Below are 18962 nucleotides of genomic sequence, written 5' to 3' on the forward strand. Positions count from 1 at the left end.
TGTGGGTGCTATGAGCGCAAGTGCGTGTACAAGTGTTATGGGTGTGTGGTGTGTGTGTGTGTGTGTGTGTGTGTTATGTAAAAGTGGGTGTGGGTGAGTTGAGCTTGGTGAGGTGTGTGTGTAAGCGTTTAAAAAAGTTAAGGGCAGCCCAGCGGCCAGCAACCGGACTTATAAACAGTGGACATAAGAGTGTGTTGTTCACGCACACGCACAAGCCCTTCTCTTCTTCGGCCCATCCGCCTGATCAAATATTTAATTGTGCCTGAAGAACTTCATGCCCATCCAGTTCCACACAATGAAGTAGATCCAGACGATTGCAGTGATGGGCACCAGCAAGCAGTAGTATTCATCGTGCTTGATCCAGTCCAGGATCTGTGGTGGTCGCAGCAGTCATCATAGTGGCAGGAGCAGTAGTTTATCAGGATGATCACCACCATCACCATCAGTAAATGATATGCCCCCCAATAAGCGGTTATACAAACAGAAACAAAAAAACCTCGTGTTTAAAATAGTGATTCTTACCTCGATTTGGGTGTCTGGCACGAATTTGCTGCCAATCATCGCATACAGTGTGCCGAAGAACAGTATCGCTGTGGCTGCAAGCAGCCCATACCCCCACAGGTAGGTGCTGTCAAACGTTGTCTCTGGCAAATGCGCCATTGACCTTCGCGTGTAGATTGGATGGTGATTGCTGCTGCCATAGTACCCTCCCGCATACAGATTGCTACTGCCTGATGTACTCGCAGTAGTAGTCCCACCTCCAGCTGCACGTGGTAAAAGAATCGACTTCGATGGTCGTCGTCGATGCATGCCTCATTAGAAAGAGTTAACCTCACGTTTTATTATGCTCCAAGTAGCTGAGAGAATGAAAAAAAAAAGAGTGAGAGAAGAGTGAGAGAGAGACCGGGCCTGAGTTTCTTTTCAAGCACGTATCAAATCACACTTGACAGAAAATAATTCTTTTGTGTGGTCTTTCGTGTGATCCCACAGTGATAGCTATTGCAGTTCGCTCTTTAGCATTCAGCGTTACTTTGATTCATCAATGGCTTTGTTTACCTGCCTATCCCGGGACACTACACCTAAGAACCCCTCTGATATAAAATCTCCAATCTAACACTGGTTTTACTTTGACGATTCTTTGAAGCTTATTTTGCTGGTTTCTATGGAAACGCGATAGTGATCGCCCTAACGACCTTTAATATACAGCCAGTTCCTCGGAGACAGGATATTATTTTCCCATGGTCATCGCCAATCTACCCCCCAGCCTCTTTATATCTCCAAACACGGCGTATCTAGCTGCTGAGTCAAATTCACTACTGTCTTTCTACAAAATCTAACACAAGCTACGATGCATGTCTCTCTCAACACTCTACGTCACTGCCACATGGTGGGTTATTAATTTGCAGGAAAGCTAGTATTCAAAAGGAGCTACATATAGAGAGTACACATATACATATACATATGCAATATCTGAGTAGTCTACACGTGTGCTGATAGGATTATAAGTACTACAGGAAAGGGGCTGATATACAAGGCGCTGTGTTCTGCTTTCTGGCAAAATTGTATGGAGCAATTTTAAAATGTGCTTAGCTTGGCTCTTCTGGTTCTTTGCTGGTTAAATGCCGTATATGTGATGCTGCTTGCCATACTATTTCTATTGACTAACTTGCTGGCGCGCTTTTGTTTTTGGAGGATGAGGCAGCACTAGAACTTGCAGTAGCACTCGACACTTCTTCTTTATCCATCATAGTCGTCATTGCGGGTGTATTTGGTGGAGATAAGTCAATGGAAACTGAAGTCTTTTCCTGTTGCTGCCCCCCTCCTTCTTGTTCTGATGGTGACAAAAGCGCTGCGTTCTTCTTCTGATGCTGTGTCTGGGACATTGGCAAAATACTACTGTCATCAAATGATTTTCCTGTACCACAAATATTGCGCAGCTTTCGAAAAACACGGGTCCAAAGGTGCTGCTGTTGATATAAGCACACGGAGAAACTGCAAACACACAAGTATTTGGACTCATACCGGCCGTGGTCGTTATAGGATCGGCCTTCATAGTACTTGTATTCCTCTGGTATTATGCAAAACATGCAACGAGGTATTTGGGAGGCTCTAAGTAAACAAGCTGTCGATGTGGATTTTTTTGTTGTCAGGTTATTTCATTATTGATTATTATAAAGATACACATTATTTTTTGTTAAGAGGTTAGCCATTTTCCTTGTAGATTATGATTTCTTTGACGAAAGTATGATGAGCAGAGTATATATCCTTCCTCTCACCTATTAATGGAGCGCCAATGATGACGATCAGGAACAGTGCTCCTATGGCAAACGGTGACCAACAAATAGCGAGGAATATCCATAGAAAAATCGAGCCGGCGTCCATGATAGCTGATCAAAATGATATATACGAAAATAAAGGAAGCAAATAAAGGTGGTTTTACTTGGCAAGATGATAATGATAACGATTAAAGAAAGAAAAAGAAGTTCATGAATTTATTTCACTCCACCAAGCAAAAACCGGTAGTGGCTTCGCAATTGCAATCAAAGAATCAAAGTAAAAGTGGCGTCGTGTGTCTGGAATTACTGTATACGGACGTTGCTTTGTACCTCTCAACACCACCGGTGGCTATATTCATTGATTTGCGCAGCCTTTTGGCATTTTGTTTCTTTGTTCAATCACATGTGCGTGTACGTGTGGGTATGCGCAGAAGTAAGTCACTGAAGCTCAGATTGTACACTGCGCTTTTCATTAATGATTTAAACTGTAAAGATAATTAGATAAATCCTTTATGGACTAAAAGTCCCCCCGGAGTGGTAACGAGGATCCTAACTTACGGGAGTAAGTTGCTCCCTCCCTCCAGTGCACAAGCTGATTTGGGGCAAAACAATGCACTACGTAAGTTAATATTCAGGTGAGGAGCCAATCGATTGATACATCTCTTTGCATCTGCTCTAACAGTTTGTGAGAGCCTTATCATTGTTTTGCGCAGCCACATTGAAACCTTAGCGTATGCCCTGTGTATAAAGGTGAAAAACGCCTATCTAACGCTCTTTCAGCAGCTGAGTCAAAACTTCTAAAGCGAACATTGCCTGCGCAAGTTTTTCAAGACGTATTTTTAACATATGGAATATGCTTTAATATTCGATTTCAACGAAAGAACATCACCGCATTTATCAGAATGTTTGACTGTCTAATGAAATATAAAATAGAATGTCGACAGTATCTGTTGCGCCTGCTTTTTAATAAAGACTATTGATTCTTTTTAGAGAAGCTGCTTCTATCAGCGCATAAAAGAAATAAACGTCGTCACCATGCACTTTTACACCTAAAAAGCCTTAAGAAGTAAAAGTATGGCTTACACAGTACAATATGTCTCAGCACCACAAATATCAGTAGGCTCTACCTATAAGTGGGTTAAAATGATTGATGCACTTTTGCCTATTTTTGAAGTGTACTGCTCAACATAGAGTAGGCTGCATAAATTAGACGTGTGCGTTGTCGTTGAAAAGCAAAAGTATGAAAAGCTCAAACAAGCATCTAGCCTTAAATAATACATCAATATTGTTACAGCTCGGGAGGATCACTACGATGACCAATTCCCTTATTCCGGCACAAAAATAAGAGTTGGTAGTTCCCCCCCCTCAATTTTTTTGAAGTTTAAGGTCAGCCGCCAGAGACACTGTACTGGGCAGCAGAGGGGCATTTGACAAAGTACTTATTCTGCCCCAAATTTACTTTGAAAGTCAGTTGCGAGAGAGTGTAAAGACAGTTGAAAAAAACCCGTTAAAGTGTACTTGTCATCTTGTTTCATAAGAGAATTGTATATTTCAACTATATAAAAGGTAAGTAAAGAGAGAACGGGAGAGGCAAGATCTTACTACTACAAGAGGAGAAACAAAAATGGAGGTAAAAAACAAACCACTTTTCATATAAGAAATAAACTTGGTTTGTTATTATTACTTCTTTACAACTTCCTTTTTCACCTCCATTTTTGTTTTTCTTATTGTAGTAGTAAGATCTTGCCTCTCCCGTTCTCTCTTTACTTACCTTTCATATGGTTGAAATATACAATTCTCTTATGAAACAAGATGACAAGTACACTTTAATGTTTTTTTTCAACTGTCTTTACACTCTCTCGCAACTGACTTTCAAAGTTAAATTTGGGGCAGAATAAGTACTTTGTCAAATGCCCCTCTGCTGCCCAGTACAGTGTCTCTGGCGGCTGACCTTAAACTTCAAAAAAATTGAGGGGGGGGAACTACCAACTCTTATTTTTGTGCCGGAATAAGGGAATTGCTACGATGACTCATCACTTTCAATCCAATGTACCTTGCTTCTTAGATGTATTGTTTGGACAAATAAGAGAGAACCACATTTCACTTCCCTTTGAAAAGACGCCGACGTTGAACATGACGAAACGACGCGAAGGATGACTCTACCGGTGCCAGGCGGATCGCATCAAGTGTCGTAAAAGGAATGTTTCTTGCTATCTACTTATACTCTGCTCGAAGATTCGCAATCACGTTCCCGCACAGCTATTTGTGCTTGTTTTTTTTTCACTGCGAGCTGAGATATGAAAGTTAGATTTCAAGATTAAATAGATTATTCATTCGTCGCTGATTCTCATCGTTACGTTCGAGAAAGCGGTAGAACTGCTGCTATCGCTCTCATTCGCGTTGTCATTGCTGTCTCTGCCTGCGTAGTAGGCGTCATAGCCGTCGTTGTCACTATATTACAACGATGATGTTTACTGTCGATTGTAATACAGTTGGAGGATGAAGTGCTTAAAATAATTGTAAGTTTGCCAAAGCTCTACACGTTATATATGCTATATACGTCCGATGTTATCATGAAAGATTCCATTGTTTTCATGCTGCTTTCTTGCCTTTCAGTCGCTCTTCTCACAATGACCTCCGCACAGTGCATGATGCTCAGTAATATTTAGTGCAAAACAACATTACTTTCTTATAACTCCGTATTCGTGTATGCTTCTTGAAAAGTCCGGCTACCTGTACAGCAACTTGGACGACAATGAGATGTATATCGCTCAGTTGCTTGTATGCGGCTGTGGTAACCACACTATCTTAAGCTTGATCCGGACAACTCAACCCCACTCCGCCGTCTTTGTAATTATTGTGATGCAGTAGAGAACACCACACACACGGACGAACCACATAGATAATACATAAGCACCACCATATTAATAACCCCTCAAACATGGATCACAATTGATAATAAGTTAAAACCAACTATTGTGAACACATTATTCTATTCTTGAGTTAGTCAATACTCCCTTTGAATCTAGACTATCTGAGTTGAGTGAATTGTACCTGGCAAAGAGCATATATCAATTCCATCACAGACAAAGGTGACACTGCATCAAGCAGCACATTGATCAAGGCAAAGATAACTCTTAACAATCGAAAGTCAACATCCATCATCATGGCATCCAAACTTCACCTTCTTCCTCCTCCTTCTTCATCGTGGAAAGATCCAATATCCAGCATGTCCGCTATTCGTTCATCAGTTCATCCAAACGGAAGTCTAGAGAGCATCTCCAACAGTGTATAAACGACTGTAAATTCATCCAATAAAAACCATTTCATATTTGACTCTCATTGTACTTCATTTTGTCTTCTAACATCTCTTTCATTTAATCTCTTTTCTCTTACCTATCAGCAACCCACGTTTATCACAATCCTGTATATATCTTCTTCTAAGAGCCAGTTTCAGTGGCTGAGAGGCTTCTTATTAGTAGTGCGATTCAAGCCAAGAAGTAAAGGTGTGCTCACACGGAGACAGTATCCCATAATGGATCAAATCAGTAATTTCAAAAATCTTCTCCTATATGACATTAAATCTGCTTTTTAGGTATTTGTTTATGCATATTAAATACACGAAACCACCATTGCTTGGATCGAATCCACGGACGGACCATCAAGCCAGTTGAAAAGAGTAGAAATCATGATGGAGACGTGCATAAGGAAGCATTTATTGTTAATGCTGTTGGAGCGCGGTCTATATACATATATGTAGAAACGCTGATATCAACAGCAAACACAACAGTAAAATTAGCTGTATTACCAAATGAAACAAAATATACATCGAGCATATTGAGACCGTATCCTCCCCATGTACGCGACAATTATAGCGGAGCACGCCTTTTATGGTACTCTCTATATTGTCTAGCTGTACAATGAAATGGTGAGAAACGTGCCAGCTGAGTGTGCGTGAGCGTGGTACAGTCGTGTGCAGAGCAATTTAAAAACGTGAAAGCTAACCTTCTTCAATTCGTGCCGCCGTTGTTCCCGCTTTAGCACGCAGCTGCAACCTTTTTTTCGATGTCTTTATGTACAAGCTTTATCTAAACAGTCATTCAGCGTGGTGTCAGCAAATACGTTTTGTATTGGTTTGGCACGTTGCTTACGCTGTTTTTACTTCTTTTACTACCGAAAAACGCGAGGCAACAAGAGTAAAAGGTATTGGGCTTCGAACTGATGTTGCGCTGAAGAATATTTATACAGCGTCGCGTGCGCTCTACTGTTTTCTCTCCTTAACTTGCTGCCATGTCAATGGGCACCACTCCCAAAAACGTCCGTGTCATCAAAACACCGGTCCGTCGATATATCTAATAACAACGCCAGCAATACTGCTACCAATACCAGCATCACTTGCGCCCATTGTAATATCCAGTAAGCCAAAAGAGACAGAATAAGTAAACGAGACCCGAAAGGAATTGAAACTGGTTTATTATGAAAACAGAAGTTCTCACTATTTATAAGAAATGGCTTATCCTTGGCAACTGCCATAGCGTGTGCATTGAACAGATGAATTGATGCTATAAATCAATCATGTAAGATTTAGTAATGTATGATGCGTGAGTCAAAGGTACATCTGGGTAAATGCCTCAGATAGTAGCTAATGTGAATTACGTGATCTAAATAATGACATCTTCTTCCTGAGCATATGTTGTATCCAACATGATCAATAACACATATTCTTAAATCAGTCATTAATGATTGTTGTTATTTCCCTCATAACCTCACTTGTGCGGACATTTCTTTATTCATACACATCTTGGTGAAACACTGATCAGCTATGCTCAGGATAAAGTTTTCATTATTTGGATCACGTAATTCACATTAGCTACTATCTGAGGCATTTACCCAGATGTACCTTTTACTCACACATCATACATTACTTAATCCTATATAACTGATTTATAAAATCAATTCATCCATTCAATGCACACACTGTGGTAGTTACCATGGTTAAGCTATTTCTTATAAATAGTGAGAACTTCTGTTTTTATAATAAACCAGTTTCAATTCCTTTCGGGTCTCGTTTACTTATTTTGTCTCTTTTGGGTTATTAGATATTACAGACACTATACACGTAGAGACACAGTAGCTGTGTGTACTACTAGTTATGGTTTAATTCCTCCAATATAATATGATATCATTGCTTCAAGGTTGGTCACTGCTCACAGCACTTTTTTTTCATGACGTACTATGCCTTACTACACATAATACAGCTCATTCATGATGTACTACTATGAGATTTACCTTCACAATTATTCTTTATTAGAAAAAATACTTTATTTAATTTATTAAATTAATTTGTATTTTACATATTTTAGAATTAATTAAAACATTTTTTTTGTATATTATCTTTTTTTAATATTTATATCTTTTTAATAGTTCTGTATATATAAAATATGATCACATTTTTGTACAAGAAAAATATTTATTTATAAAATTAATTTTTATATTTCATAAAAAATTGTTTTTCTTTTATAAAAATGAGAACCTTGCCATTTTCAACTGATCTATTCATTAAATTTACACAATTTGAGCGTAGTGTATTCTGTCATTCACTTCCTCCCTTGCCTTCTATCAGATATAATATGCATGCATATATGCAATCATATATAACATCGGTTGTAGATAATTCTTACTGAGACAATTCGATTCGATTCCTTACCTAGATGATACCGATTCGTTTCCCTCAAAGAATCGGTGGGAATCGTCTCGTGCGGAACCCTACTTGTTGTCATTGTTGTCGTCGTCATATATGCATCATCGCCATATAATATTGATGATGATGATATATATATTTAAACACTGTTGTAAATGTGTCACAGGTTGTAAATGCAACAACCGCCCGGCTAGCTCAATTGGCAGAGCGTGAGACTCTTAATCTCAAGGTTGGGGGTTCGATCCCCCCGTTGGGCTGTCTTTGGGTCCTTCGATTCGAAGAAACATCTCTTTTGCTCTTCTGCGTCCATCAATTTTTTTCTCGTTTTGTGTGTCTTTTTTTCTCTGATCAATCGTTTTTTCCTACTGATAGACATATATTAATATCAACGATGGGACGAGAATATATTATACAGCTTGTCTACACATGTGTAATATCCAATAAACCAAAAGAGACAGAATAAGTCAACGAGACCCGAAAGGAATTGAAACTGGTTTATCATGATAACAAAAGTTCTCACTATTTATAAGAAATGGCTTATCCTTGGCAACTACCACAGCGTGTGCATTGAACGAATGAATTGATGTTATAAATCAATCATATAGGATTAAGTAATGTATGATGCGTGAGTAAAAGGTACATCCGGGTAAATGCCTCAGATAGTAGCTAATGTGAATTACGTGATCCGAATAATGACAACTTCTTCCTGAGCATAGCTGATCGGTGTTTCACCAAGATGTGTATGAATAAGGAAATGTCCGCACAAGTGAGGTTATGAGGGAAATAACAGCAATCGTTAATGACAGATTAAAGAATAAGTGTTATTGAACATGTTGGATACAACATTGCCCCCTGCCAGGTTGGAACAACCGTAAGATAAGTTGTTGCATTGCACTAGCCTTCAGTATTAAGAGAAGTGACGGTGTCAGAAAACTCCAGTTATGTAAAAACCCAAGGGAACTTTGATGGGAAAAAGATATGGAGAAAGACGATGTCTTTAAGTGCGTCTGCGTTTGACGTTACGTTCAGAACGACGTAGTGGTGCAGTTTGTTTGCGTTTGCTTTGCGTTTGGCGAGGCTGAGGTGGCTGTGCCTGTTTTGTCTGCTTTGCTTGGTTGTGAGTGTTACGAAGCCGAGGAGGCAATCGCTTACCCTGATTTGAATTGCTATCGTCTCGACGTTGCCAATATTTTTCAATCAGCGTCAAGTCATTGAAATGCTCGATGGGTTCCCAGGTATCGTCTTCAGGCCCATATCCTTTCCAACGAACAAGATACTTATAATTGCCAGGAGAACCTTGGTGATCCACAATAGACTGAACTTCAAAGAAATCTTCACCAGAAGCGATGGTGTCCTGAGAAATCAGTTTGATATAATGAGGAGGAACATCACGACCCAGAAGGGCGCCTGTAGAGTCCGTAAGAACGTATTGACCATTCCCTTTGTTTTTGCCATGGACAGTGTAAGGACCTTCATAACGAGGATCGGTCTTGGATCGACGATTCATGCTGACGACCATAACCTTACTGCCGATAGGGAATTCCTTCAAAATACGGAACTTCTTTGCGAATTTCCCTTCTTGTGCTTGGTGTAGAGCTTTGATCCGGTCACGAAGAGCAGGAATGACAACCTCAGCCATCTGTTCCTCTCTTTTGTCAGTGTAACGAATCTGATCCTCAATGCCTTCCTGTATCAAATTGCTGTAGTCTTGCCAGAGATTAGGTTGACGAGCGAACATGACCGAAAACGGACGGGAACGATGCAAGGCAGCATGCTTGTTATTGATAGCAAGTTGTGCACTTGGAAGGAACAGATCCCAATCATCCTTTTTTCCGTGTAAACGTTTAACGATCACGCTCTTCGTCGTATGAACCCATTTTTCTGCGCAGCCATTTGCTCTAGGATTGTATTGCGTAATGAGGCGTCTGTCTACGGCACAGTTTTCCAATAGATGACGAACGACTTCATTGCTGAATTCAGAACCACGATCCATTTGTAGGATTTTTGGGTAACCAAAGTCTCCAAAGATTTGAACGAGATTCATAGCAATGGTAAGTGCGGTCTTGTCAGGAAGAGCACGTAAAATAACGTAGCGAGAAAATAAATCAACCATGACCAAAATATAGTTGTTACCACGAGGTGTAGTGCAGTTTAAATCGCCTAGGTCAATAGCCCAGTGATCGCCAGGTTTATCTGCAGCGATGCTACGAAGTGGGTGATAACCGTGTTTGCCAATATTGAAACGTTGACAGTCTGGACAATTAGCAACGGTGTTTAAAGCGTCTTTCTTTATAGTTGACCAGTGTAGGCCTTGGCTATGCATTTCATTGATGATTGAATCAGTACCGAAATGGCCATTGAGATGCGCTTGTACTAGGAGATTAGCACGTTCATTATCGGGTGGTGTCATGTATTCGACGAGTGTTGCAGCACGTTGAGTGAGGGATTGAGAAGAAGAAGAAAAGCCGTTTTTGTTTTGGTGTGACTTTTTGAGTTCACCCAAATATGGTGAAGGAGCGATTCTTTTTCCTGTAGTATCATCCCCCGCCAGCTTCTTTGGCATAAAAAGACGGCTGAGCGTGTCCGGTAAGATGTTTTGCATACCAGGTAGATGAACCACTTCAAAGTCATAGTCAAAGATAGTGTCATACCAGGTACCCATCATCGGATTTGCTACAACTTGTGTGTGCAGATAAGTTAAAGCTTTATGATCAGTAAAGAGTGTAAATCTGTTACCCCATAGATACTTGTGGAATTTGCGAAAACTGAAGACAACTGCTAAAAGTTCACGCTTTGTGACACTATATGACGTTTCAGCTTTGTTTAAAGCACGTGCCATGAAACCAATGTATTGATATCGGTTGTTTTTGATTTGGTAAAGACAGCAACCAATACCAGTGTCAGAAGCATCCGTTGCCACATAATAAGGCAAAGATTCATCAGGTTGGCTTAAGACAGGAGCAGATTCCAAAGCAGCTTTGATATTGTTAAAAGCGATGGTGTGTTCTTCTGTCCAGTGCCCGGATAAATCCTTTATGTTGCGGAGCTTGTCAAGGGGAGCTGTGAGCATAGCCCCCTTGGGAATGGATTGTCGGAAGAAGTTCACTAATCCAAGAAATTGTTGTATGTTATGGCCGGTTTGAGGTAATTTCCAGTCATGGACGTTAGCAAATTTGCGTTTATCCAGAGAAATACCACCAGCATGAAGACAGTAACCAAGGAGGTAGACTGACTTTTGAGCCCAGGAGCATTTGTCACTGTTGAGCACGAGATTGACCTTGGAGAGACGACTAATAGCGTCTTGTACGTGATGTACGTGTTCTTCCATAGAGTCAGAGAAGACAATGATGTCATCAATATAAGAATCCACGTGCTTCACACCATTAAAGATGATATGAACACATTTCATAAATAAACTGCACAAAAAACGGATACCAAACGGACATCCCACAAAGGAATATTGTCGATCGTTAAAGGTAAATGAGAGTTTTGCTTGATCTTCTTCGTGTACTTTGAAGCGTGTGAAAGCGGATTTCAAATCAAGACAAGTGAAGACAGTCGCGTTTTTCATCCGTCTTGCAATATCGGAGCAAAGAGGGATTGGATAGGACTCTTCAGTTGTACATAAGGCGTTCAGTGCCCTAGTATCAATACAAGGTCGATAGGATGTAGGCAATCCTGTTTTCGGATCCTTTTTGGGTGCAAATGTCATAGGATTGTTCCATGCATTACCAGGAGGAGCGTGTTTGATAATACCATCAGCTAACCATTGATCTATCTGTGTTTGAAGAATAGGAATCAATTTGTCTGCTAAAGGATATTGACGCCGATTTACAACTTTTCCTTCAGGTGTGTGAATACGAACAACCGATTCGGGAAGAGTGCAAAAAGCAGAAGGAGGAATGTTTATATTTTCCTGTATGTAAGGTTGAATAGATTCAAGAAATTGTTTGTGTTGCTCTGGTGTACCAGCAGGAGAATTGTTTGGTTCAGGTAAATCTTCTGGTTCAGGCAAGCTAGGACGAGAAGAGCGGTGCCAGCAAGAGGCGAGCCCTTTCAAGTAAATACCAATAAGAGGCATGAGATCTGAGCCAATAGATACTTCGGCATCAGCATTGAATTCAAAGACTTCAAAAGAATGTGAGGCAGTGATTCCGTTGTGTAAAATCTTTATTTCGTTTGTATGACCAATTCTACTAATGCTCGGGCCAGGAGCAGCCAAGTTGACCTTTCCTTTCATGGGAGTGACAGACAGACCCAGAAACGACCGCAGCGAAGGAGTGATTGCCGAAAATGTGGCACCCGGATCAACAAACGCCCAGGTTTCATACTCAATCATAACAAGCTTTGTGAAGTGAAGCATCGACCTCTTCCATAACCGCGTCTTCCAGAGAAAGAGACGAGAACGGGGCAGAAGATGGTGATGGTGCCGTGTGAGCCACGGAGGCAACAGCAGCAGGGATCGGCGCGGGAGCCGAGGAAGGAAGAGAAGGGATTGGCTCGGAAGCCGGGGTGACTGGTGCGGAGCCAGAAGCAGACGATGACTCGGAAGCCAAAGTTGCTGAACGAATAGCCAAATGGTTGACTTGACATCTGTGCGTTTTGTCCCAAGGGGCACCACAGCGGAAACACTTCTTACCACCTGACGATGGCGACGACAAGCCTCCCAAACCAGCAGAACCAGCACTCGGAACCACACCAGACGAAGACGACGACGCACTCGAGTGCTTCGAAACCTTGCCAGACGAACCATTGTTGCGAACACCTGTCAGCATGCGGCATTCTTCTGTCGAATGGCGGCCAGCACCGTGCAAACGGCAGACCTTGCCAGCAGAGACCTTCTTCTTTCCCTTGTTGTTTTTAGCAGCGACAGGCGAGGACCAAGGGGAACTTGAACCTACTACGGAAGTAGTATCCAGAGAAGCAGCTTCTTTGCTGTGTTTTGACACAACTACCTTGCCGTACAGCGTGCGCGCCAAGTTTGCAGCTTGGTCAGTGGAAGCCCGTTGGCTGGCCGGCAGATGAGCTTGGCTCAGAGCAACATGCTGTGTGAGCTCCGGAAGCAACGAATTAATGTAAAGAGCGGCGATGACCTTGCTGTCCTCGCAGCCAGCTTCTCTGCGGATCTTGTGAAAACGGTCGGTATACCGTTGCACCGATTCATTACGGCTCATGCGCAAGTTAAACAACTCTTGCATGCATTGGGCTTGACGTTCGGCATCCTGGATTCCGTACTTGGCGATGATGGCCTTGCGGGCGAACGACCAAGGGAACTCACCATGGGGCTTGAGGTGGTTGGTGAACCAGGAGCGTTGATCTGGAGACAACATGCGTGGGAGCAAGCGGCACCAGTTGGAATCCATGTTCTGGCTATACGAGCCAACGATGTCCTCAAAGCGGTCGAGGCACTCTTGCACCGAGGCAAAGACTGGCTTGGCTTGATCGAAAATATTCCCTGACCATTGGAGCAGAGGTAAGTCGGACGGGACAACAATTCTAGAAGCGGTGTTGGTGGCATCAGTCTTGAACAACCTCTTTTGCACCGAGAGCAAGATATCCAAATCCTTGGAAGCGGAGAGGTAGTCGGCTTGGACACGAGCATGTTCTTGGTTGGTGAGACCACCGAGAGCAAGACATTCAGCCAAAGAGGCTAAGCGTTCACCTAGTTGATCAATGGCAGCCTGAGAGCGAGCAGCAGACGAAATCCTAGTGGCAGCAGCGATGGAAACGGATTCTTGCATCACCACGTCAGGAACGTTGGGCAACGACAATTGTGGCACACCACCAGCAGCAAAAACAGCAGAACCAGCGGCACCGGCGACACTAGCATACGAATGACCTTGCACACCAGTAGTTGAGCCAGCAACTTGATTAACAAAGGAACTTCCCTGCTCGACAGCGTGGGGTGCTTGATGGACTTCTTGAGAACCAGCTTGATGACTATGGACGGATGTGGCCTGGACCTCTTGAACCGAAGCAGTAGCAGCAGCCGGAGAACCAGCAGACGAGTTGATGGGAGAACCGAAATCAATATGAGTGGACATGGTAAGTAAGGTAGTGAAATAAAGTAGTAATATAGAGAAAAGGAATTCGTTGAAAAAAATGTAATATCCAATAAACCAAAAGAGACAGAATAAGTCAACGAGACCCGAAAGGAATTGAAACTGGTTTATTATGATAACAAAAGTTCTCACTATTTATAAGAAATGGCTTATCCTTGGCAACTACCACAGCGTGTGCATTGAACGAATGAACTGATGTTATAAATCAATCATATAGGATTAAGTAATGTATGATGCGTGAGTAAAAGATACATCCGGGTAAATGCCTCAGATAGTAGCTAATGTGAATTACGTGATCCCAATAATGACAACTTCTTCCTGAGCACAGCTGATCGGTGTTTCACCAAGATGTGTATGAATAAAGAAATGTCCGCACAAGTGAGGTTATGAGGGAAATAACAGCAATCGTTAATGACCGATTAAAGAATATGTGTTATTGATCATGTTGGATACAACAACATGTAGATTTTGCTCTTGCATGTATAGGTCTTACGAGGAGCAGTCATTGTTTCAATTGACGCACTTTAATAAGGTACCGGCAGGAACTACTAGCAAGACAATGACAGAAGGACCGGACAACGATGTGTTAAGTGCTCTCAGTAAGGATAGGACAAAACAAGTAGCGAAAGGTACGAGACTACTTAAAATAGACGGAAGAAATAAGCAAACTGGTTGACGTCTTATTGTATAACGATATGTCAAATATATATAATTTTACTCTGGGATCTAAAACAGGATGTCGTTGGGGAGCAAATTGTATGATCACCAAGGCTGAGGTATGTTCATGGCACACACTGCCTTTTGAATGACCTAATACTTCGTTGCTGTTAGCAGACAACAAATAAAAATGCTGCGTTTATGCAACATACTTCTAACAAAGTAACCTTCTTCTTAAGACCGTATACCATTTTGGGTACAGCAGCAACGCCTAAGGTCGATAAAGCAATAATAGCTAATAAAGAGCGGGGAGTAGAATTGCTTTGTTATTGTATGGTTTTCGATTTACTGATGCTATGAAGTTTTCGATGACCAGGATTAATATACTGGTGTATTATAATGATTCCTGCTGATGTCATAATGTCCACCGCACGTTGTTGGTCGAATAAAAACGAATGAAAAAAGCCGCAAGAAGACTTTCCTATTCGTTTTATATACCCTCAAATGGACCGAGTAATCCTAGAGAATATAAGCAAACAAACAGGAACGTATGATTATGTTTCTATTAAAAGAAAGGACACTGCTGTATTCTTATTCTATTATTGGTGCATACTATACACATTTTACCAACGCCCTGTCCAGAGGATGGGATATAACATACAAAGCTAAGGAAAAATATCCTCCCCATCGTTAGAAACTCTGTATTACCCGCCGACTTTATATGTAGTGATACATTACATTCTAGTAGTAATCATATACAGCAATCAGCATGGAGCACAAACTACCATTCTTCGATACACTATATACTCTGGTTATTCTAAAAAACTCTCTTAAAAATGTGTAGATCAGAGTATCGTTGGCACAAGGGGAGAGTAGTAGTGAGATATGGGCGCGATATATTCGTTAGGTTATACTGAGTAGTAAAGCTTCGATGCTTTGCTGCTACGTTTAAAGGTGAAGGTGATTTTTGTGGTCGTCTGTCACTCCGTTCTAGACATTAGAGTGACTATACCATATCGGAAGAAACTGATAGCTTGAAAAGAAGGCAGACAGCTATTAAGTCCTGTATCTCTTTTCTGCTGTGAAATCCAGAAACAGCAGGAGATGCATAATGTGGACAGAGATCCTATGATTGATATATTGTACAGTGCTGTAGTACCTAGTACATGCTATATATGCATGAGCAAGTGTGCATAATCATTCGCCTTATTTTAACTTTGGTCATAGTGGCTTATTTTATTGACTTGTAAGATTATAACGGAAACTATCTCTCACAGCAGTATATGGTGTATATTAGCTGCGTAGTTAATTGCTTCAGTGAATAGTGGTGACTGATTTTCCGTGGCGGCAGTAGCAGCAAAGTCTCAAAGATGAGATAAATAAAGTTAAAAGAGAAGCGAGCCACGAAAAAGTCTTTTGAAAAAGGGGCAATAATATTTGTCGAAAACGGTTATATGCAGAGATAACATGCATAATAAACAGCTATGATATTATATGGTACTCAATAGTTACAATAGAGATTGTAAAACAAAACTTGTTTGTTTTTGTTCGTTAGCTCTCGCATAGCAAGTTTTCTAATATACAATATGCATAACATAATAATGGGCTTGTTGAGTGCATTATGACGATTACTAAAAGTCCAACTTTCAAATATAACAAAATGTTTATAATACAGCAAAAAGGAAAGAGACAAGACGAGAAGAACATGTGGAGATGATGAATTATAAGAGCGAGGGTGTAGCGGGTGAGGGTTTATATATGCGTAAAGAGAATAAAGTAGTACGATGAGCTACTAGAAATGATCAAGGCCTGCGGCGATAATTTGCAAGGAATCCGCTCAAAGAAAACAGAAAGGCATGTAATCGGTCGCCATCAATATTGGCAAATCGTTCGCTAAAAGACGGGTATAAAGAGGCACGGCTACTTTTCTCCCACTCTGCCAATCGCGCCAGCCGCAAACTGAAATGGCTGAGAGTGCCTGCCCAATCCATCGTTGCGATATGGCTCCGAACCACAGACCAAATTCGTGAAGGTACAATGCTACGGAACATATCATCGACCAGGCGGATAGCAAGAAAGAAACAAAACAAGCACGTGATAGCGAAAGCGGTGAGGACCCCGACGAACAGATAAGAGGCAATCAAGGTCAAATATTGGGTTATGGTACCGCACGTTGTACTCGTCGTTGGTGCAGCCATTCGAGATGGCTTAGGCCACGCGAGTCGCTGTTGTGGTAAAGAAAATACTGATGATGGAGCCGACGATGTACTGCTGCTTCGTGAGCATGAAGGCGAAGGGACAGTTGAGGAAGTCGTCGAAGATGAAGGTGACGGTGATTCCATGGTGCCTTATTGGTTGGCTGTTTGTATAGTCATGCGCTTTCGCCGCTCGTCAGCTACAAAAAAAACTGTTATCTATCAGAAAAGAAAGAAAGTACAAAGGAAAGAAGAAAAAGAAAGAAGAAGAGAATGGAAGAGGGAAGGAAGAAAACAATCTTGTTATTGACCTTAATATTCTGGGGGACCCGATAGCATTTTTTCATGCCCAGTCATGCCGCTCTGTCTTTTACTAGGCCTTCCTTCTTTCTGCTTTGTTGTCCTTTGCGCGCGCTCTCTCTCTTTCTCTGAGTACTTTGTTGCGCTAAGCAACTCTCGGCGCTTAGGACCCGCTTCATAATAGTATCACACACTTCTTGTGTGCATGTACGACCATGCTATCGATCTACGAACTCGCATCTGTAAATTTCGCTCCTTCTCTTCTACTCGTCACCTACTTTTTTTCCCGAGTTTTGATGGCCAAAGCGCTAAACCTTGTTACCACCCTGGTGCCATATAGCTGAGTCTCCAGAAAATAACAGCGAATTACTTATTAGATACAGCGTTATGCTTCAGAACAGAAGAAAAAAGGTAGCGAGTCATCATCAATGTACCATAGCAAGAGTATCACGAAGCCAGAAAATCTGGCGGCCTGCCTGTATAGCCGAAGGTATTCAGAATTGATTGGTGACTCTCACATCCTAAAGCTGAAAAGCTAACAATAGATAGTGGGATACAAGGTCATTGCCCCAGGACCGGTGTATAACTACATTGTTTTTCTCTCACCGCTCGTGTTCCCGTTTTCCAATGAGGGAAAGAGAGAGAGAAGAGTAACATGTAGCACAATTCGCATAAATATGGTAATAAGCGTGGGGGCAACGACAGGCTGTGGCAAAATCACTCGGAAACTCAATTTTTCCCCTAAAAATGTGAAGCCGAAGCATGTGCACATTTTCACATACGGATAGTTCGTAACTGCTATAGAAAAGGATCAGGGTTACTAAAGTAAAAGGTCGGCTGAATGTTGGTATTTACAGACACCCCTCTTTACCTTTTTTGAAAAGAAAGACATCATGTGGTTTCTTCTGTTTGTTTGTTTGTTTGATCAAGTCTTTCTCATAGAAATGTGGGGTTATGGTGTGCTATTACCGACTCTTAAACGAGTATGCACTTTGGAAAATGTTGTTTGATACATGAATCGTGGCATAGGGCAGCTTTTGACAGCATTACACTCTGGACGTGACACGTTTCGCGGACTTTTTGGATGGTCAGTGAGCCCTGAGAACACATAATTGCTCATTTCCTATCCTTTTACAGCGTACATCAGCAGCTGCTGACAAAGACCAAAGTTTAATCGGTCTTGATACAAAAAATTAGTTTTTGGGAGTAAATAGCAATAATACCGTAGCCGACTGATTGGTGCTGACAAGGGGTTAGATACCATCTTCGACCGCCTTGATCTTTATTAGATAATTGAAACGGCGAGGTAATAGATTGTAAAAAGATAAACAATAATATATATATATTTGCACCTTAATAAAATTGTAAGCGAGAATAGCAAAATGTCGCTCATTAGCTCGCTTTGCTAAGGCTATGACGTCGATGCTAAAGTGCACCGGCAATACATATTGTGACAACAGATGACCACTAGGGACCAGAATAATGTGCTGATAGCCAAATCCGCAAGTGTAAACTATGGTATAGCGTCGAAGATAGGTATAACATAACCATGCATTTTGATAGAAGATGAGCGAGTAGAGGCCTGGAATATCAAATGAAATGTTAAGATGGGCTGTGAGAACTAATATCTCACAGAGCTGAGAAGTGGTCATACATCCCTCTGCCATATAAGTCAATACTATCATCCATAATTTAAAACAAAAGTGCGGAAGTAGCACACGCTATCCTAGATGGTATGTGTCTTAATTGGACAGTTGTCGGATTACGGATT

At 41.4% G+C, this 18962-nt stretch overlaps 2 protein-coding genes and 1 non-coding gene across 3 annotated transcripts; 1 reads left to right on the top strand and 2 right to left on the bottom strand.

Moving 5' to 3' along the window:
- Positions 1–252: 252 nt before the first annotated feature.
- BDB00DRAFT_873012 (phosphatidylinositol N-acetylglucosaminyltransferase subunit Y-domain-containing protein) lies at positions 253–2382 on the bottom strand (the record flags this gene model as incomplete). The annotated part of the gene is made up of 4 exons (XM_053127033.1): positions 253–372; positions 523–764; positions 1667–2068; positions 2277–2382. The coding sequence occupies 4 exons, from the start codon at positions 2380–2382 to the stop codon at positions 253–255; spliced, it is 870 nt and encodes a 289-aa protein (XP_052979056.1).
- A 5779-nt stretch (positions 2383–8161) lies between these two features.
- Positions 8162–8234, top strand: BDB00DRAFT_t60. Its single transcript has one exon. It is a non-coding gene; the product is annotated as a tRNA-Lys (tRNA).
- A 7888-nt stretch (positions 8235–16122) lies between these two features.
- BDB00DRAFT_826462 (uncharacterized protein) lies at positions 16123–17163 on the bottom strand. The gene has a single exon (XM_053123721.1). The coding sequence runs from the start codon at positions 17036–17038 to the stop codon at positions 16499–16501; it is 540 nt and encodes a 179-aa protein (XP_052979057.1). The 5' UTR covers positions 17039–17163; the 3' UTR covers positions 16123–16498.
- Positions 17164–18962: the final 1799 nt, after the last annotated feature.

Source organism: Zychaea mexicana (genome assembly GCF_025766255.1).
Source record: "Zychaea mexicana strain RSA 1403 chromosome Unknown BDB00scaffold_43, whole genome shotgun sequence".
In the NCBI taxonomy this organism is placed as follows: Eukaryota; Fungi; Mucoromycota; class Mucoromycetes; order Mucorales; family Lichtheimiaceae; genus Zychaea; species Zychaea mexicana.